We start from the raw sequence: 20,375 nt of genomic DNA on the forward strand, positions 1-20,375 counted from the left end.
ATCCCTCCGTTTTCAAGGCCAGGGAGGGCAGCCGTTACAACTTGTCCCATTCCTGTTCTTTTAAATCTCAGCTTCTCATCCATTGTTCTTCCTTCTCTGCCTGTCTGAAGCACCTGCCCTGTGCAAGATGTCTGTGCCGCCCTCAAGCCCCCCAAACGCCTTTATGCACTCCCTCTGAGATCTCAAGAGGGGATCCAGGATCTGCTTGGTAATTGAGGTGGTTTCTTTGGTGGTTCTGCCGATACCCTAAAGGGGGAGCCCAGATCAAGCAGCTTTTTGGGATCCCTGAAAGGAATCCATGGTGAAATGGAACTTCTTGATTTGCGGCTTTTGATTGCAGACGTTGAGCAGTTTGTGTGGGTGGATAAAAGGGGTGAGTTACCCTTTACTTTAGTTCCCCCCCCCGCCCCCCCAGCTGTCCTTGCAAAGAATTTCGGGAAATACAAGATTTTCCTCCCATGCTTCAGTTAGCATTTTTTCTGGAGTTTTTTTGGGACGGGTGGAGTTTTGCAGGAAGGGGGATTGCGGCTGCAAGAGGGACAGTTGGAGGCTGGGCTCAGTCTGGGTGCTGGCAATACCAGCGTTTGGTCTCTGCTGCCCCTGCCTGCACCCCTTCCCCCAAAAGAGGAGGCTGCTGCTTTCCTCAAAGCTTAGCTTAAAAAGAGGTAAGGGGGGGAGGGGAAGAAGCTGAGCCTGTGAAGAGGGAGGGACCCAGCTGGGGGAGGGGCAGGAGAGCATCCCTCCCACCTGCCAGAGGGGTGAGTGAAGGGATTCAAATGGATGGGAGTGGGAAGAGCAGTTGGGAGGGGGGTCTCTGGGCTAGGTGGGTGATGCTGGGGCTGGGCAGCCTCCTGGCTTCAGTCCAGATCCTTGGGTGGAGGTGGGGGTGTCTGTGCCTGAGTGGCCCTTCCAGCCTTGAACCTTTCAGCTCTGCAGGGAGGGGAGGCGATGGGAGCCCTGACTTCCACATTCTCAGGTGCTTCCCTTTTCGGTGTTTCTTGTCCCTGAAGCCAAGCGCCGTTATTTGGTGGAAAAACGTTGAGGAAGCCCTGCGGGGGAAAGTTCAATGTTTAGGAAAAAACACCAAAAAAAATTGTTGGTTGCTGATTTGAGACTTTGGGGGCCCAGGGGACCATTTGCAGTGTGAGCCCCTCAGAACCAAAGGTGGAATACATGAGAAGGAAAGGCTGCCTAGGGCAGTGATGGGCAACCTTTTTGGCGTGGTGTGTCAAAAATCGGCAAAAAATCGAGCATAACTCGCGTTGTGTGTCACTTCGACAAAAACATAATTTTGCGCAATTTATAGTTGCTGCTAATGGCGCTCACAGTTCCCGTTGGCACTCCGCTGTTCCCTGCTGTGGTGCGGTCGTAACCGACAGTCCCAGGAGTAGACTCTCTGTGCCGGCCTGACTGGAGAGAGACGCGCACTGTTCCCGCGCTCCTCTCCTGCGGGTCCTCCCTCGCCGCGCTGATGACGTGTGTGCGCACGGCACACACGCCTTACCAGCAGCCCCTGCGCTCAGAAAGGGGCGGCGGCGATACAGTAAGTGAGTGTGGGCGGGGGAGATCACACGTCCCGCCCCCCCCCCCCGTTCCTCCAGCACAGATTCTTTCATCCTCGGCGGCCGTGCAGGAGCCGAGGATGAATCGCATGAAATCCTGTGCGTGTCACCCCAAATGGCTACGCGTGTCAGCACTGACACGCGTGTCATAGGTTCGCCATCACTGGCCTAGGGAGACCCTCCTGGGACGCTGGAAAAGGGCCCTTAAAGTCAGTTCAGTTTTTTGGGGGGGGGCTGGGTAGGGATGCTGCTTGAGCAGCACCCAAAGCCTCAAGAGGTCCCCAGCCCTGCTGAGGAAGAGAGCCGGGTGCTGGAGCCGCAGGTGGGAAGCTGCCCCCAGAAGCTGGATATTGGCCCCAGGCCAAAGGCTGGAGGATTAGAGAGCGGATCTGTTGCTGCTGGACGGGCAGGCTTGCCCTGGGTGTCTGTCCGGGCTCTCTGCGGGGGATGAGGGGCCAGGGAGAGGCTGGAAGTGCTGGGAGACCCAACCCCCGGCAGGTGTGCAGGTGCTGCTCCTGACCTTCCTTTTTTGTAAGTTGTGTTGCTGGCGTTTGGTTTTGGCCTTGGGCCCCTTGCTATGTTGGGCAGCCTGGTATCTGAGGGGAATGAGGGGAGACTTTGGGGGGGGGGAGTCTGTGCTTGAGAAGACCATGGTGATGGATATAAAAATAACATATTGAAAATATTGAATAGCTAAATAATAAAGGATTATAAATTGAAGAAGCAAATAATGGAAGATTTCAATTTGGCATAAATGTTTGTGCTATTATTAGAACGATATAAGCTTGTTAAGAGTCATAGATATGATTAATCATATTCTATTTGTATGAAAAGATATGGCACTTAGAATCGGGTGATGGCATAGAAATGACACACAGAAATATTGAATGACTAAATAATGAGAGATTACAATTTCATGAAAAATGTGTGTATTATTACAGTGATTATATAAACTTGTTAAATGAAACAAATATGATTGATGCTATTTTATTTGTATTACAATGTATGACGCTCAAGTGCAACACTCTTCACACATTGATATGTTTGTAAAAAATTAAAAACGTTTAAAAATATGAAAAAAGAAGTGCCCAGCTGAGCTGGCCTCTTCCTTAAGGGTGGGGGTTTCCTATCTCCCCAAAGGCAGCTTCTTCTCACAGCTCCATCTTGCTGGGCTGCTCCAACTCTCCGGGGCCGCCTGGGAACTGGCATCCCTCTAGCACCATCCTGCCCCTCCCACCAACTTCTCAAAGCCTCCCCAGTAGGGCCGGCTCTCCTGCCCCTCCCCAGCCTCAGCAAACAGACCCTGAACTTTATTCCCAGCCCGCCCAGCCTTCCCGCTTTCCCTTGGGTTGAAGTTCGGTGCCTCCCGAGGGGCCCTTGGGCCAATTCCATTCAGGTGCCATTGCTGCAATTTGGAGTCTGCAACCTGCCTCCCGGCTGGGCCTCCCCTCCTAGAGGGGTTGGTTCAGAGCAAGCCTGGCCTTCCTGAGGGGAAGGAGGGGTCTCAGGCCATTTCCAGGGTGTCCTGCACTGTGGTGGCCACACCGTCACCTTGTGAGCAGCGTTCGGATGTGAGGTTCAGCGTTTCTCCTTATTGGTTGCCGTTACTTTTTCTGCAAAGTTGACTTGAGGAAGTGCCACAAAAAATCACAGCTGAATTTCTTGGTGTGTCTTAATTTTATCTTCCTTTATTTCATTGTTAGCACTCACCCCCATTTACAGGGGAGGGAACCATGTCCCCTTGGGGCTCAGCCTATTTGGGTGCCTCAGGTGAGACAGGAAGCCCAAATTGTGATGCCTTCCAGCTGGTTGCTCTCCAGAGCTCCTTCTCCTCACAGGGGCTTCCTGCTTATTTCTAAGGACCCCCAGCAGACTTCCAGAGCTGAGTTGGCTGAGCCTGGAGTTTCCTTCCACGCCAGCAAAGATGGGGTTTCAGAGGGAGAGAAGCTGCCCTGGATGAGCCTCCCAACAAAGCAGATCTGAAAGGGAGTGGCTGCTGGGGGCCCCAAGCAGCACTGGGGAGCCTCAGAGTCCATGCTGAGGGGGGTTGAGCAGGGCCATCCAGGGGGTCCAGGGCCCTTGAGGAGGTTAAAGGAACCGGATAGACCAGTGATGGCTAAACTTGGCCTGTTGGACATGTTTTTCGTCCTCCCCATCCTCCAGAGGCTTTCCTGAAGCCTAAAAAGGGGAGCCTGGGCAGAGTGGGCAGCACCTAGAAAACAGGCAGTTGGCATGTTTTCCCATTTGGTCTTATCTTCCTCATTAGCCACTCCAATTCTTGGCCCTGATCAACATGTCTGTCCGGTGTTTACGTGGGATCTGCTGAACACGTGTGCGTCAGGGAGATCTTCTTGGCAACGGAACGGCATGTGCACGTTTAAGTGGACGGCTGAGTTTTGCTTGCGGATGATGAGTCTTTGACTACTTGGTTTAGGATCAAATTGGAAGCTGCTTTTCCATTGCAAAGCACGGTGGCTCTTCAGTGAGTCACGCCCAATTTTGTGACTTTTTGTCACAGTTGTCATCTTCAATTGTAAAGTGAATCATGCAGTTTGTTCACTGCTTGTCAGAAGCTGGCTGGGAAGTCACAAACGGCAATCAAGGGTGCCTGGAACACGGCAACTGTCAACAATTCACCCTGGTTGCCAAAGGTCCACATTTTGATCCTGACTGTGGGGATTCTGTGGTGGTTCCATGACGACCAGTTGTAAATGCTGTTGCAACTTTGAATAGCCACTAAAGGAAGGGTTGCAAGTCTGAGACATTGTATTGAGGGCAGCTGGCACAAGGCCGAGAAATGCCCCCTTCAAAACTCACCCATCTCTTTCAGCGCAAGGCTGATTCCCACCCTGGAGGGAGGAATATTCCCTGCAGTGTAGCAGTCCTTCCACTGCATTGAGTCGTAGCCTTGCTCTACTTGTTTATTTTTGTGGCTTAATGTGCAAAGTGGGGATCGTCCTCACTCCTTAAGGCCCTTCAGCATCCCAGGGAAACTCAACCGTGGGGGTATTCACACATCGGCTGTGCATAAAATAAATCGCCCACATGGTGAGGAAAGCTGAGGACTCTTGGCTTCAGGCCGTCTGCAGAAGGGCTGCATGCTTGCCAGCTGCCTTGGGCAACCAGGGTTGGGGCCTGAGACCTGGGGAATGGGACGCAACCTGACTTGGGGACAGCAGACCAGCTATTTGTGGGGAGGCCGAGGGCCCAGGCGCAACCCTAGGATGCTCACAAAAGGGGTCCCTTGTAACCCAGGTGCACGTTGCATTCCAGGGCTGAAGGGTTGCACCCTCCCCATATTTGCCCTGATGTTGAACCCCCGGGAAGCCCCCCCTCGCCTTGAGCCTGGAAGGAAGCAGGTGGGTGAATGTAAGCTTTGCTTGGCTGATAGGTGAACACATCTGGGTGTGCAGTCAAAACCTGCTGAGACGGGACTGGCTGGCTTCTGCGGCAGATGTTATTCTCCATAGTGAGGGGAGGAGTATCCAGGATGGGTTGACCTTATCCTCTCATTGATTGGACTGAGTCAGATAAGCTCTTGGTATACGCCCCTCGTCCACCAGGCTCTGCCCAGTTATCGACTGGACGGATTGCCATCCTGGATCTCCAATAATTTGGAAATAATTTTAAAGAAAGAAATAGGATTAATTCATCTCCCTATGGCAGCAGCCGCAAGCAAGCTGGACAGCTCCATGAGCTGCAAGAAAGCCTGGCAAAAGCCCACTTGGGGGGAAGCACGCTGCCCAGGCATTTGAGTGAGACAAGTATCACTCAGAAAAAGAAATCTGCTGGGCAAGCAGGAGACAAAGGGCACAAGCCTTCCAAGGCAAGCCCTGCCACGGAGGCTACAGCAGCGCCAGGGTCAAGCGGCGAGCCGTGGCTTCCTCAAGCGCCGTGGGGTGCGAATTGGGCCACCGGCAACCGAGGGGGCGCTGGACCCCTGCCCAGAAGGTGAGCCTCGCCACAGAAACTCTGCCGGGCACCGGAGCACTCCGCTGCTCCCCACTGGGTTGAGCAGCCTACTGCGGCTTCCCAAATGCCGCGGAGCACCCGCGCCATTATCCACGTGGCCCACCTTGCTGGAGGGGGTCCACGGGCAGAGCAAAGCCTCCGTCGGCACCAGAAGGAGGCAGAAGAAGCAAAAAAACGGCGGCAGAAGCGCAGCTCCTCAAAGCACAAGCCACCAGAACAGGAAATTTAAAAGAGCCGCCCTTTATCTCCTGGCACAGGGGCCATCTTGAAGCCAGAAGGAGCCACGTGTTCCAAGATGGTGGCACCCAGCGGCAACGAGGAGACTGGCAGGACTCAAGTACCTGCAGCAACAGCCAGCAGCCCCACCAGAGGGGCAGAGGATCAACCAAGGTTAGTGACCACCCCAGAGGCTGCCCAGAAGGGAGGGGGAGCAAAGGCTAGAGATAAGAAGAAGCACCTTTCCCCCAGGGCGGAGCTGGAGACAGAGGGTGGTCACAAGCCTTCCACGCCATCTAAGTATGAAAGGTGAAGGCACAAGACACTGGAGCAGTTCTACAAAAAGGCAAGTGGCCTTAAGTCCATCCCAGGCCTGGGACAGAAGGGGAAGGCCTCGGGAGTCCCTGCAACAGGGGAGGCACCCACATGGCAAGCAAAGATCCTTACCACATACAGCTTTCCTGGGATCAGCCCTGCCCACGGGGCTGCCACCTCTGGTTTTCCCATACACACAGGTGGGCATGGGTTCCAGCCAGCAACCTCCCACAGAGGTCCCCAATTTTCAAGACCTAATGATGCAGGCCTTCCAGCAATGCATGACAGCGGCATTTCAGCAGCCACAAATGCAGCCTCAGGTGGCATCCTCTCCTGGGATACCAGAGGGGTTGGAAACCCAGGGGGAAGACAGCTCTAGTTCCTCAGCCTCATCACAAGAGGTCAGCGACCTGGATTGCGAGGAGGGGGAAGTTAGGGAGGATAAACTATCTGAAGATGAAGGCATGCCCCCTCCTAAGCCGGCCTTCACTGGGTTGTTCCAGCCTTCATTGTATAAGTCACTCCTGTTCAAGGCAAAGGCAGCCACCAAGCTCAGAAACAGAGCAGCAGAAACACCACCTCAGCACCAAGGGTTTTCTCCAGAAACCATCTTTGATGAGCAGGCCATTGAGACCGACACGGTGCCAACTCCCAAGGCCTTTCTTGAGTCGGTCAAGCGCCAATGGGCTGCCCCCACAGCGGGGCCCACATCCACAGACAAGACCTTCTTCAATGTGGACCAGGACATGGCCAGGGTGCTATCTCAACCCTCCATTGATGCACCAGTATTGGCACTACATACCCCCCCTACTCTGCCAGGGGAACCAGAGGAGACTCTGAAGTTGGAGGACAGGAAGGTGGACTTCACCCTCCAAAGGGCGCATCAAGCAACAGCCTGGGTGGTGAGGGCAGCCACCACCGCCTCCTTCTTCAACAGGTCTTCCCTACTCTGGCTGCAAGAACTGCAGCAATGTATCCCCATTACCGAGGTCAGAGCGCACCAAGACATCAATAAACTGGTGGTGGCCATCCAATTTTTGGCGGATGCCACCTTGTCCGCAGCCAGGTTTGCCTCCAGGGCAATTGCTTCAACCATTGCACCTCATAGGTAGCTGTGGCTGAGACAGTGGCAGGGGGATGTTCGCCACAAGTGGCACCTGGCATCTGCTTCTTTCACAGGAGATGCCCTTTTTGGGCCAGCTCTGAACCCCTACCTGGTTGAGAATAAGGACAAGAGGAAGGTGCTTTCCACAGCCCCAAAGAAGGGACAATTTAGGACGGGCCTTACCCCAGATGGTCCTATTCCCGGGGACAAGACTTCGGGGCCTCCTTCCAGGGTCAGGATCCCTTCAGGGACTCAGATGCGGTGTACTCAGGTGCCAGGCAGTACCAGGGCAGTTCTTCTGCCAGGCCGAGATACCCAGATAAATAGTAGTGAGAGCCACCGTTCCCTTAGTGCTGGAATTTCTCTAGGCAGGCCTGGACAGGGAGTTAGCTCCCAACACGATTAGGAGACAAGTCCCGGCTATCTCATCCGTGCTTCTGTGTGGTAGAGCCCAGACGCTCATTCACCAACTCTTGGTCAGGCAGTTCCTGAAGGGGGCATCCAACCTCAAACCACCCACGGTACACAGGTACCCTTCCTGGGACTTGCACAAGGTGTTGGATGCTCTGACAGGGGCCCTGTTTGAGCCTTTGCAAACAGTGTCACTAAAGTTTTTAACCCTTAAGGTGGTGTTTCTAGTGGCCATCACATCCGCCAGACGGATATCAGAACTGCAGGCCCTGTCCGCTAAGGAGGACTTCTGCCTATTTCACCAGGACAGTGGTGTTGCGGTTGGACCCCTCCTTCATACCTAAGGTGTGCTCATGCTTCCACAGGTCACAAGAGCTGATTTTGCCCATATTTTGTCCAGACCCTTCTCGCCTGCTAGAGAGGAAGTGGCACACTCTAGACATAAGGAGGGCTCTGAGGATTTACCTCAGAAGAACCTGGCCGAATAGAAAGTCCGAGGCCCTGTTTGTCTCATTCCAACCCGGGTTTCTGGGCAAGAAGGTGACCTCCACCACCATAGGCAGGTAGTTGAGGACCTGCATTGCTACGGCCTACCAGTCACAGGGCATACAGTCACCGAGCCCCATCACAGCACACGCCACACGAAGTGAGGCCACCACTGCGGCCTGGGCAACGCAGGCCTCATTGACAGAGATATGTAGGGCAGCCTCTTCCCCGTCACCCTTCGTGAGGAACTACAAGTTGGATACCTTTGCCTCTGTGGAGGCTTCATTTGGTCGCAGGGTATTACAGGCGGTTCATAGGGTGGGGGACACCCAACCAGGCGTAGTTTGGCCATGGGCCCTCAGTATGTTACCCTTCCTAGGGATGTGTTAGCTTTGATACGTCCCATCCTGGATACTCCTCCCCTTACTATGGAGAAAGGGCGTTGGTACTTACCTGATACACCTCTTCTCATAGTGGGGGAGGAGTATCCAGACCCTCCCTATCATGGTAATGTAACATGTATTATGATGGATATTGCACTAATATGTTCAAGTAATAATTCAATAAAAGTTTGAAACCTTAACAAAGGACTGGAGTGGATGGCACAACGAGTCAGATAGAATTCTTCGCCGATAACTGGGCAGAGCCTGGTGGACCAGGGGTGTATCCCAAGAACTTATCTGACTCAGTCCAATCAACGAGAGGATAGGGTCAACCCATCCTCCCCCACTACGAGGAGAGGCGTATCGTCCTTTCTCCAGGAAGGCTCCTGAGAATAAGCCCAACCTCTTATGGAGATTGCTGTGTTCTGACAAAGCCCAATTTCCCTTCTTTGCTTTGCCTGGACACCCCGGCCCTTTTCTCCCCAGGTGGAAATGGGGTGCCAGAAAATTGCCTGAGCCTTTGGGCCTCTGTCTGGCCAGAGAGGATTCAGATTAACAGAGTTGGAAGGGGCCTTGTAGGTCATCTAGTCTAACCCCCACCCCACCAAGCAGGAGACCCGATACCATTTTTGTCAGAGGGCAGTCCAGTCTCTTCTTGAAAGCCTCCAGGGATGAAGCTCCTACAACCTCTGAAGGCAACTTCTGTTCCATGGGTTGATTGTTCTCACTGTCAGAAAATTCCTCCTTATTTCCAGGCTGAATCTCTCCTTGGTCAGTTTCCATCCATTGTTCCTTGTCTAGCCTTCGGGTGCTTTGGAGAATAGCTTGAGTCCCTCCTCTCTGTGGCAGCCCCTCAAATATTGGAAGATGCTCTCCTGTCTCCCCTGGTCCTTCTCTTCCCTAGACCAGCCATGTCCAGTTCCTGCAACCGTTCTTCGTATGTTTTAGTCTCCAGTCCCCTCATCATCCTCGTTGCTCTCCTCTGCACTCTTTCTAGAGTCTCAACCTCTTTTTTATAGTGTGGTGACTTCGCTTGAGCAGGAGGCTCGGCCTCACCAACTTTCCACAGTTTCAGGCAGATGTAAACAGCTGGCAGTTCAGCCGAGGTCCCCCCCCCCCCAGTTGGCTTGGGAAAAAGATTAGAGTGCTGAATGGTAATGGGGCTTTTCCCATTGCCCAGCCTTCCTGCTGGAAGTCTCCCAATGCCACTTGCTTAGAATAGAAACTGCTATTTTTAGAGCAATTCTCTGGGTAGCACACAGAAAAATAAACCATAAACTTTAAAAATGCAAAAAACAACAACGTTAAAATGAGAACGTAGAACACTAACACAATAATTAACAAGGGCAGAACACGGGAGATGCTAATTGCTTCTCATTTCAGCAAAACACCTGGAGTTGACCTGCTCACACCAATTAGCATGTTCCTAGGCTTTTCAAAAACTTTTGCTAAACTTTCCTTTACTAAAATTAGAGAAGCCCTTTCATTACACAACTGAAATAAAAAAAGTTTACTTTTCAAAAAGAGGAGAGATGCTCTCAAAGAAGAGTTCCCACAGGAGATCCTGAACTTGGAAATAGGCCTGTGTAGAAACTCCTGCAGAGATGCAACAAACCCTCTGAGCATGAGGAATGCCTGGCCTTCCAAGGGGGATTTAACCACTGCAAAAAGGGAGAGACCTTCCAGGAATGGGGCAGGCACAGCCGTGCACAGCCCTCTGGCTTGCTAAATAGATGGCATGTCAGGGCCGGTGGCCTGGAGCAGGGGTGTCCAAACTTATAGCCTGGTGGACTTCAACTCCCACAATTCCTCAGCAGCGAAGCTGGAATTCTGGGAATTGAGGTCTGCCAGGCTTAAAGTTGCCAATGTTGGAGACCCCTGGTCTGGAGGGTGGCAACAGCTGGGGGCTGTGACAAGGGAGCCAAAACGGGGGCCAGCTGCAAGCAGCAGCAGCAGCAGTAGAGTTGGGGGTTCAGAGTTAACCCTGCTTAACCCAGGCAGCTTCTGCTCTTAATGCTGAATCAGGCAGGCCCCTGGCACACTACTGTGTTGCCCTTGCTTGGGGGAGGATGGCAGGGCTCCCTTGATCAGCACCCCTTCCCAGTGGCCAGGCAGGCAGCAGGGCTGTGGGGTGGACAGGCAGCCAGTCCGACGAGAAGCTTCGAGTGCCAAGTCTGGCAGGGGGGTTGGCATTCTCAGCTGCTTTGCAACTTGACCTTGTTTTCTGAAGACTGACTGGGCAATGTGTGGTGATGCCCCCCACTCCCCCTCCCCCCATCAATGGGTTTGTCGTCCTCATTAAATGTGCCTGGTGGGCAGGAGGGGTAGGCAGGCTGTTCAGTCAGCAGGGCATTGGCAAGGGTGGTGCATTTCACAACACACTGTGCTTTCCCCCTCCCCCTGATGAAGTAAGTGGTGTGCGTGACCTGTCAAAACCGCGGTAGAATAAAGCGCGCCCGACGAAAGCGCATACGTGACGTCATCAGCAGTGCGACAAATAAAATTAAAAATAAATTAAATTAAAATTAAAATAAAATTAAAGCAAGCCGATTCACATAAAGGTAAGGGTTCGGGTTCGGGTTAGGGTTAGGGTTAGGTTAAGGGTTAGGGTTAGGTTTAGGGTTAGGGTTACGTTAAGCGTTAGGGTTAGGTTTAGCGTTAGGTTAAGGGTTAGGTTTAAGGTTAGGTTTGAGGGGGTTAGGTTTAGATTTACGCGTTAATTTTAAGTTTACCGCTCACAGCGTGCTGTTTTCGTCGCACTGTGATGACGTCACGTACGCGCTTTCGTCGAGCGCGCTTTATTCTACCGTGGTTTTGTGGTGGAACCAGTGGTGTGATCCAGGCCTGTGCTGTGGTGGGAGGAGAGTCCAGCACTGACCGTCCCATTTGTGGACCTGCAGCTGATGTGACAAGGAGCTTCAATGGGAGTGCCAGAGCGACCTCTGCCACCCAGGCTCTTGTGCCCTGGTTCTGGTGGCCACTCAGCCTCCCAGGGAGCAGCCTTCCTCTCTGTGCAGTGGAAGGGAGGGTGTGGGTACAGAACATGTGGGGCCCTGGTTTGGACTGTCCTCTCCCCAAGGGTTTTTAGGCAAATGTTTGCAGGTGGGGGGGGGGGTTGATGTGACCTTTGTTTTGCAAGGTACTTTACGTTTTTGGAAAGGCAGCCTGACAATGTTCCCCTTGGCCATGTCACACACTGTGCAGCACAAAGTTGGCTGCGGAAAGGAGACATTTCCCGCACAAGAGCTGATTTGCTTGGTTGCTGCATCCGTGCTTTTAAAATACTGAATTTTTGATGTGCCTTCGGGTCTGCGTTAAAGTGACTTTCCCCCTGCTTTAAAATAGGTCATTCAGTCTCTTGCTCTGCAGCTGCAGAGGGAGATTCTGATAGCAGGTCAGAGATGACCCAGTGGATCATGGCCACACTGTCCCGTCCCCCATCCCCCATGCCAGAAGGGGAGATGCTCTTCCAATGCTCCCTATTTTACCCATTCCCCCACATCCTCTCTCACGGAGAGGACTGACATATGGACGTCTCTGGGGGGAGTGTCACTGCTCTGGGCTGATGTGGGTCTCAGTCAAGAGGGCTGGCTTACCCTTTGGTCACCAGACACACACACACACACACACACACACACACACACACACACATCCCTCACCGATGCCTTCAGGACTGGAGGCCCATCAGCACAAAACAAACTTCAGCAGGCAAAATGTCAGAGCCCAGCGCAGTGTGTCTCTGTGTGTCTGTGTGAGTGCATTGACAGGCTCATCTTGGGATAGGTGGGTGTTCTCTATGCCCGTGAAGGCCACCCCCACCCCTGCCCACATGGTCCTACAGCTGAGCCTGGACCGTTGACCCAAAACAGCTCCCTGGGACCTCTCCCTCCAACCCCAGATGCCCGGTCTTCTGTCCTTCTCCCGGGGTGTTTGTTGGGTGATGGGGTGTTATACTGAGGCTGGATGTCTTGAACCCCTGAAAGGCTGCAGAAGCTTTCAGTTGGGTGGAGATGGCCTTGGGAATCAGCCTCCACCCATCCAGATGCACCTCTCCCTACTCAGCCTGAGTTGCCTGAATCCGAGGGAGGCCTGGGTGGGAGTCTGGATGGAGGCGGCTCAAGGGGGGCATTTTGGGGCTTCCCAGGTGGGCCGAGGGACAGGAAATACTGGTGGGACTTCACGGCTGGTTCCTGCACAGCCCACAGCCAAGAAGACTTCTCCAAAGGAAATTGGGAAGGGGGCTCCCGGGGAGAGAGAAAGTCCTAAACAAGCTGGCATTTAGAGCCATTCTGGTCAAAGGTTGAAACTTATATTTCCCAATTGTCTCAGTGTGGAAATTCCCAGAGAAAATGTGCACTCCAGCCACACAACCGACGCAAAACTCTAGAGAGATTCTCTGCCTTGTAGTGGAAGAGCTTTTTGTGACCTTGATTGATTAGGAAGCCTGCTGTGGCCTCCGATGCTTCTGTGCCTGCCCTGAGCATCTCCCCCACTTTCATTCTAAAAACATGCCTCTCTAACATGTCACAGACTCTCCTTCCCTTCTGTTGTGTGAGGAGAATGTTTGGGGTCGGAAGGGGGCAGCCTCGGAAATGCCCCCATCTCCACTCGTTTCCTTTCTTTCCTCCACAGATTTTTCCGCCCAAGTGAATTCGGCCTCCTTAAGTTCTCCGACCGGCCGGGGGAGCCACATGGGCACACCTGCCCTCCACCCCTCCATGGGGCCCAGCCTTGGGGGCTCCTTGGGGTCGCCCAGCCAGCTCCACTCACCCATCAATGGCATGGGGCCACCCTTCTCCGTCATCAGCTCCCCAATGGGGCCTCACGCCATGTCTGGACCATCCACGCCCGGCCTCGGATACGGAGCTGGCAGCCCACAGGTGAGTGACCGGCTGGCTGGCTGAGTTGGGGGGGGGGCGAGAGGGGATTTAGAGGGTCTGTTCTGAAGGTTCTGGGGGAGGAGGGGGAGTTGCTTATCCCTCCCACCCTACTTTTGCTCCAGGTTGCATCTGCCTCCTCAGTTGGGAGGGGCCCACTTTCTGTCTTTTTGGGGTAGATTTTCTGAGGCATTTATTAAACATGAAGAACTGCTGGGCACTGAGAGGCTCTTAGAAAAACACGCAGGGCTGGATGTGCCTTTCATTGGATGAGGATAAAGAGGCACTGTTGCTGCCCACCGGACCACATGCTGTGGGTCCTTCCTAGGGCTTTTCCCCATAAGTGCCACTGAGCATCATGTGGGTGGTGGGCTTATGGCCTGGCCCATCTGGCACCATCTCTCCCTCTCTCCCTCCTTGTCTGGGGGCCTTTGCTGCAGGTGCTGCCTCAAGTGTGTGTGTGTGTGTGTGTGTGTCCCTCTGCAGTGCTTCTTCAGAGAAAATGTGCTCTTGCTGAAGATGATGAATGATGCTGTGCAAATGGAGGCCCCCTGCCGAACCCCAGCCTGCAGCCCCTTGGCCTCCCCCTCCCCACTTTGAAGCAACTGGTCCAGGATAAGGCCCCTCATCCTCTCCCCAAGCAAGGGAGGGGCCCAAGAGGCGTGGGCTATACCCGGGAATGCTGTATGTGTGTGCGCGTGTACATGTGTGTGTGTGTATGTGTGAGATGGAGCAGGCCCTGCTGTCTACGCAGACCTGGGGCTGAGGTTTCTGGGGCAGAAGCCCTGCCCTGCAGAGACTGGATAAAAGAAGTCGGGTGCCACCTGTTACTGGCACTGTAGCTGGGAAGGAGGGGAGAGGTGACCCAGCGGGGCAGGTCGGGAGGACACGGTTCCCCCCCCCAACGTTGCCACAGCTGCCTTGATGGCTTCCAGATGTTACCAAGGGTATGGGCACCTGCCAGGCGTGGCCTGACCAGCTTGAGTCACAGAGTGGTGGCCTGGGGGCCCTGGGCTGAAGCAAGGGGGCACAAGGGAGTGGCTTCCTGCAGGCTGAGTGCCCACTTCCCTTCACGTGCGGTCTCCACTTGCTGCAAAGAGGCTGGAGAGCCACGGGGTGGGGTGGAGGAATGGGTTGCCTGGTTGTGATCTACATTGCCCCTCTTTTTTCTGTGCCCTTCTGGAGGGAGATCCCCTACAGGCTCTGAAGGAGAACCCTCCCCAGGCTCTCACTGCCTGAATTACCCTTTTGGGGAACTGGGGCTAGAAGGAGCTCTGGGGGGGGGGAGAGATTCTCCTGTTACCTGTACATACATGAACCCCCCCCTGCCCCGCCCCCAGCTTCTGCATCACAAAGAGAACGCCAGGAGTTTGGTTTGGTGGAGGTCCAGCGCAGAGCCTCATAAATAGGTACCACTTTGGTGGGAAAGTAACAGCGCTCTGTGATGTCAGACTGGCCACATGACCCCAGTAATGTTTTTGGACAGCGCTGAAATGGAGGTGAGCACCAGAATTCTGGGAGTTGAAGTCCGTCAGGCTTAAAGTTGCCAAGGTTGGAGACTCTGGTCTATAAAGTGCACATCTCTGTCCGTTATCTTTTTCCTTTGCAACTGGTGTTGTCTTGCAGAAGAATGTTCCAATTTTGCTAACTGAGGAGCCTCTTCTGCGCTGTTGTCATCAGAGGCTTCCTTCCAGCTCCTTTCCCAGCCTCCCTCTCCAACCAGCGTCCATTGCTCAGACTTGCCAAATATCCGCTTTAAATACCTGGGGCCTGAGAGGCGGATGTGGTGGTCAGGGCCGTCTCTCTTACAGTTTAGGTGGGAGGTCTGAGGACTGAATTGTTTATTTGTCTAAAAAAAAAGACTCATCCAATCTTTGGCTGCAAAACTGGGGAATTTGAGCTGATGGACAAGCCAGCACCCCGCCCCCTTCCTTTGCCCACTCACTCCACTGCTCCCCTCTTGCCCTGTTTGGATGAGGAGCTCAAGCTTGGAGCAAGTGGGTTGGACCAACCCTGGTGGCTCCCTCGTTGACTTCTTCACTGCCCTCTTTGCCCTCCAGCTATTGGATCGGGGTGGCCTGCCCTCTTGCTCCCATACCCCGCCCCCCATTACTGACCAGATAGAAGCTTCCTCTCCTTTCTAAAAAAAAATTGCACTACTTGCTAATTGTCTACTGAAGTTGGGCAGCCGATAGGTTGAAACAAATAAATAAACAAAGTAATGGCTCTACAAGTAAATTCCAGATAATTTCCTTCTACAAGAGGCAGGAGCGGGCAAGGCTCAGGGACACCAGATAGGGCCCAGAGGATGCAGATACCAGCAATGCACAGCCAGACGGACTGGAACTGGCCTTGGAGAGACCAGTCTGTGGGGCGCAGCGTCCTGTTCGTGGCTTTTACTGCCCAAATAAATCCACAATCATCCTGCACATTAGAGATGCATCTAAATATTGGGCCTCCAGCGTTGGTTCCCTTTGAGCCAGTCATGCATCTGTGGGCCTGGGGGAGTGGAGGAAGGGGGCCACCTTTCCCTGTGCGGCTTCTTTGCTTCCTCCCTTCTGGCTGGAGATCCTGGTTTGGGCAACGGCCTCTCCTCGGGGCCCTGCTGCTCACAGGGAGCGGCTTCTTTCTGGGCCATCTCCTCAGGAGGGCCAGATGGAGGCCTCCAGTTCACACCAGACACAGGAAGAAGAACAAGGAAACGGAGCTGTCTCAGGACTCCCTGAGGGGAATCTTCCAATGCTGCTGGCAGAGCGGGCAGCCCTTGGCACCTGAAGGACTAAACCAGAAACCCCAAAATGTCTGTCTAGGGAGGATCTTCTCAGCCAGCTCTGGGATTTCTGCTTCCAGCCCCCTCCCCACTTTCCCCAGCAGCTGGGCTGTCTGACCCCACACCTCACATCAGTCCCTGAAAACCTCACCCTGAGGGGGAAATGCCTGTTGGAGATATGGACTCCCTCAGCTCCTCTTCCGCTTCATCAGGGTGCTGGAGAAGGTCTTTCTTGCAAATGGGTGGGGGTCTCTGCAGTGGAATCTCCTAGGGCTTTCCCTGGCAGATGGGGCAGCCTAGCTGCTCTGGGGGCCCTTCTGTTTCCCTTGAGGAAAGATGGGTCCAATCCCCCCATCCCCACAAAAGCCAGGACCCCCGAGTGAAAGAGCCCCACGGCCTAGGAAGGGCCTTCCCATCTTTGCTTGGGTGGTAGAAAGATTCTGCTGCTGGAAGAGCAGAGGGGCGCAGGGGGGAGGTTACCCCTTCCTTACCAGGGGGGATTTTAGGCTCCCTCAGAGGTTTCTTGAGGGCCAAGAGCAGCTGGCAGTGGAAGCTCACCCAGAGCCTGGCTTTGGTCTCTGGGCCTGTGTGTGTGTGAGCGCTCAAGTTGAGTCTGGACACTCAACCTCTGGGTGTTTGGAGCAGTGTGGTGAGCTGCAGTGGAATGGAGGGCCACCGGGCCCAGTTCCTTGGTGTGAGCCATGCTGTTGGGATGGATGGGTACTAGCCTCCCCCCTCACTGAGTCCTCTCCCTGGGCACCCTGGCGCTGCACCAGTGGGAGAGGAAGGCTGCTGGCGCCTGGAGGGGAGGAAGGAAGCAAAGTGGCGCCAGGCTGGGCCAAAAGGAGAACCCCTCGCGGTTGTGGGGGCGTCCCCTCCAGAGACTCTGAGTCAGCAGCTGTTCCAGGAAGCATCAGGGCAGAAATGCAGCCCCCCCATTTTCCTTATCTCTGTCTCCTTCAGTGGAGCATCTCCCCTAAGCCCCTTCCCCAGAAATACCTTCCTTGGAACTTTGGTGGGGTGATAGGGAGGACGGGAGCAGGGGTCTTCTCGGCCCAGAGTCCCCCCAGGCCAGAAGCTCTTTTGTTCTCTTCACCTACAGGCTCCCTGGGACTGGCATGCAGAGGATGGGGGACCACCCTGGTTTTAGTGGAGGGGGGGGGTTCTGTGTGCAGGCGTAACAAATGCATGGTGGAGTTTTGAAGGTTGATGAGACAATCGCTTTGGGCTTTAATGATTACCCAGCGACTTTGAATGCTGTGTTGTTTCTAAAATGTCTTGAGCTCTATTGGTTCCTTCATGAGACTTCACAGGCTGGTCCTCAGCCCCCACCCACCCCCCCCCCAGTCATGTCAAGAGCCACACTTGGACTCCCCTCGCTTGACTAATCTTCCTTGGATGCCCAAAGAGCTGTGGCTGCTGGGGCCCCTCCCTGCCAGCTCTCCAGGTAGTGGGGGAAGGGAGCTGGACTTCGCCCCTGGCACAGACACCCCCCCCCCGCCCCATCTCTCTCTGGCAGCTGAGCTGAATGAGTGGGGGGTTTTGCAGGAGGAAGCAGCCGTAGGAAGAGCAGCCATGTCTTCACTGGGGGTTCTTGGCTCTGCCCACCTCAGTGCCACCCCGTAGCCAGGGAGGCATGTTGCCCACTCCCCGGGGTGTAAGCAGCACCCCAGATCTCCCCCTTCGGAGCTTCTGTCTGGATTCCCCTGGGGGTCCAAGGTTTCCGCTTGGTGCCTGCAGTGGAAGCACCCCAGAAGAGCAGGAAGAGCAGCACTTACATGGGGCACCACTTTCCTTTCTGCATTTGCTCACCTGGTGACGTGAGCCGGGCATGAGGGGCATTTGGGAGCTCCCAGTGGATCTGGGCCATGGGGACTCCTTCCTGGTGCTCTTCACCCCTCGGGAGAGCCAGTGTTTCCCACAGGTAGGTGGAGCAGGAGGGGCCAGCAGCTTACTGGCTGCGGATTGACTTTATGCCGGAGGTAGTGCTGACAGGCTGGATTGGGGCCATACACTGCAGCTAGAAGCAGTTTCCACCCAATTCAGCTTCTCCGCCGTAGGATGGGAGGGAGCTCATTTCTTGCTTAGTTTTCCTGGTTTCTGAGCTTTGGGGGCAGGTCTCTCCATCTCTCACCCAATTTGGCCATTTGGGCTTTGTTGACTCAGAGGGTTGGCAGAAGATGAGCTGCCTGCCGTCATTGCATCCACCGTCTCTTCCCCAGAGTGCAAAGTCACCACAGCTGACCAAGCCTGGCTGCTACACAATCACAGCCACTGGCTCTGTCGACTTTGGAAAATAGCTTGAGCCCCGTCCTCTCTGTGGCAGCCCCTGAGATATTGGAAGATGCTCTCCTGTCTCCCCTGGTCCTTCTCTTCCCTAGACCAGCCATGCCCAGTTCCTGCAACCATTCATCGCCTGTTTCAGCCTCCAGTCCCCTCATCGTCCTGGTTGCTCTTCTCTGTACTTTTTCTAGAGTCCAAACCTCTTTTTTATAGTCTGGTGACCAAAACTGGATGCAGGACTCTAGGTGGGGTCTTACCAAGGCTTTATAGAGTGGTGTTAGCACCTCATTTGATCTTGATTGTATCCCTCTGTTAATGCAGCTTAGAATTGGATTGGCTTTTTTGGCTGCTGCTGCACACAGCTGGCTTCCATTTAGCTGGTTGCCCACCAAGATCCTTCTCCTAGTTCCTGCTATGCCTCCCCCTGCCCACCCCAGCCTTTCTGTCCCATGCAGCTGCCCCTGGACCCAGCCCAGAACCCCCAGCCGGAGCTTCCTACTGTCAGCTGGAGGAGTGGTGTGGATGTGTGTGTGTAGCCTGGGTTTGGAACCTGAGAAGGTCCTGGGATTTAATGGTGGAGCCCTTCAGGCTGTTGCCCGAGGTGGGCACAAATGGCACAAGAGGCCTGTGGAGGAAGGATCAGGTCACATGCCCTGGAAAGTTTGACTGAGGGCAGGAGTGGATAGAGAATTGGAACAAACTTAATAAACATCTAGAAATGTGTTTTAATAGAAATGCGATCCATTTTGCTGAAATAAATAAAGAATATTTCATATAAATCTACCCAAAGGAGGGAAATCTACTAGCTCTTTTAGCTGAATTTGTCTGCAGTGTTGGTTTCATGTGATGGAGGGAAAGGCAGCCGGGGTGGGGGGGAGAGGATCCTGGCCAGCCCAGTCAGGAGGGCTCTCTTCAGCCTGGGCAGAGCGGGGCTGGCATGTAATCTGGCAGACCGAGACATCCTCTTCCTCTTTTGTGGTGGGAAGGAACCAAGTCTCACTTCCCAAACAGGCCTTGGGAGCCAGGAGATCGGATTCTGCTGAGGGCAGCATTTTCTGAGAGAGAAGCAGGCAGTGAAAAAAGCCACATAAGATCTGGGAAAATTCCTTGGGAAAAAGTGAAAGTGGAGATGCAAAGAGGCCTTAGAAGAAAATGCTTGACAGTGTTCCCTCTAAGCTGCGCGGGTGTGTGGCCGCGGACGTGTCAACAAAACACCACGCAGCAGTTTGTGAGACGCCTTCCACGATAATAGGAGAGGAGAGCCAGCCTGGAGAGAGCAATCAGTTCTAGGTCCACAAAGAAAGTAGCTGAGAGAAGGGGTGTGGGGGTTGGGAGAAGGCATGGGACGGGCTCTTAGCAGGCTCTTAGCAGCGGCTGCTCGGATTTGCCATTTGAGAGAGACAGACAGAGAGAGAGAGAGAGAGAGAGAGAGGGAAGGAGGGAGGGAGGGAGACGGAGAGCGCGAGCATGTGTATCCCTCCTTCCTTCAGCCCAACACTCTCGCTGGCATCCTGACCAGACGAGAGGGACTGCAGAGGGTCTCCTCGAGTCTAGGGCAGCGAGTCATTCTATGGGAAACTTGCCTCTTGGAAGGAATGGCCCGGCTTGGCTCCCACTTCATCTCTCCTGCTTCGTCTTTCCTGCCTCTTCGCTTCTCCATTCGGTCATTGGGCGGCAGATTGAAAGCGGGAGCCAAGCCGGGTCATTCCTTCCAAGAGGCAAGTTTCCCATTGAATGACTCGCTGTCCTAGACTCGGGGAGACCCTCTGCAGTCCCTCTCGTCTGGCTGGGGTGCCAGTGAGAGTGTTGGGCTGAAGGAAGGAGGGATACTCTCTCTCTCTCTCTCTCTCTCTCTCTCTCTCTCTCTCTCTCTCTCTCTCCCTCTCCCTCTCCCTCTCCCTCTCCCTCTCCCTCTCCCTCTCTCTCTCTCTCATTAAAAGAGAAAGAGAGTTAGTTAGTTAGTTAGTTAATTAGTTAGTTAGTTAGTTGGCAGAC

The 20,375-nt window shown here is 54.1% G+C and overlaps 1 protein-coding gene across 3 annotated transcripts in view; it reads left to right on the forward strand.

Moving 5' to 3' along the window:
* Positions 1–20,375, forward strand: part of RXRA (retinoid X receptor alpha) — a 101,899-nt gene that overhangs the window by 57,235 nt on the left and 24,289 nt on the right. For all 3 annotated transcript variants that reach the window (XM_032233710.1, XM_032233707.1, XM_032233708.1), the window contains one exon: positions 13,083–13,330. In XM_032233710.1, coding sequence (XP_032089601.1) covers positions 13,083–13,330 — 248 coding nt within the window. Of the gene's footprint in view, positions 1–13,082; positions 13,331–20,375 lie in introns of those variants that run through there.

This window comes from Thamnophis elegans, chromosome 16 (genome assembly GCF_009769535.1).
Source record: "Thamnophis elegans isolate rThaEle1 chromosome 16, rThaEle1.pri, whole genome shotgun sequence".
Lineage (NCBI taxonomy): Eukaryota > Metazoa > Chordata > Lepidosauria > Squamata > Colubridae > Thamnophis > Thamnophis elegans.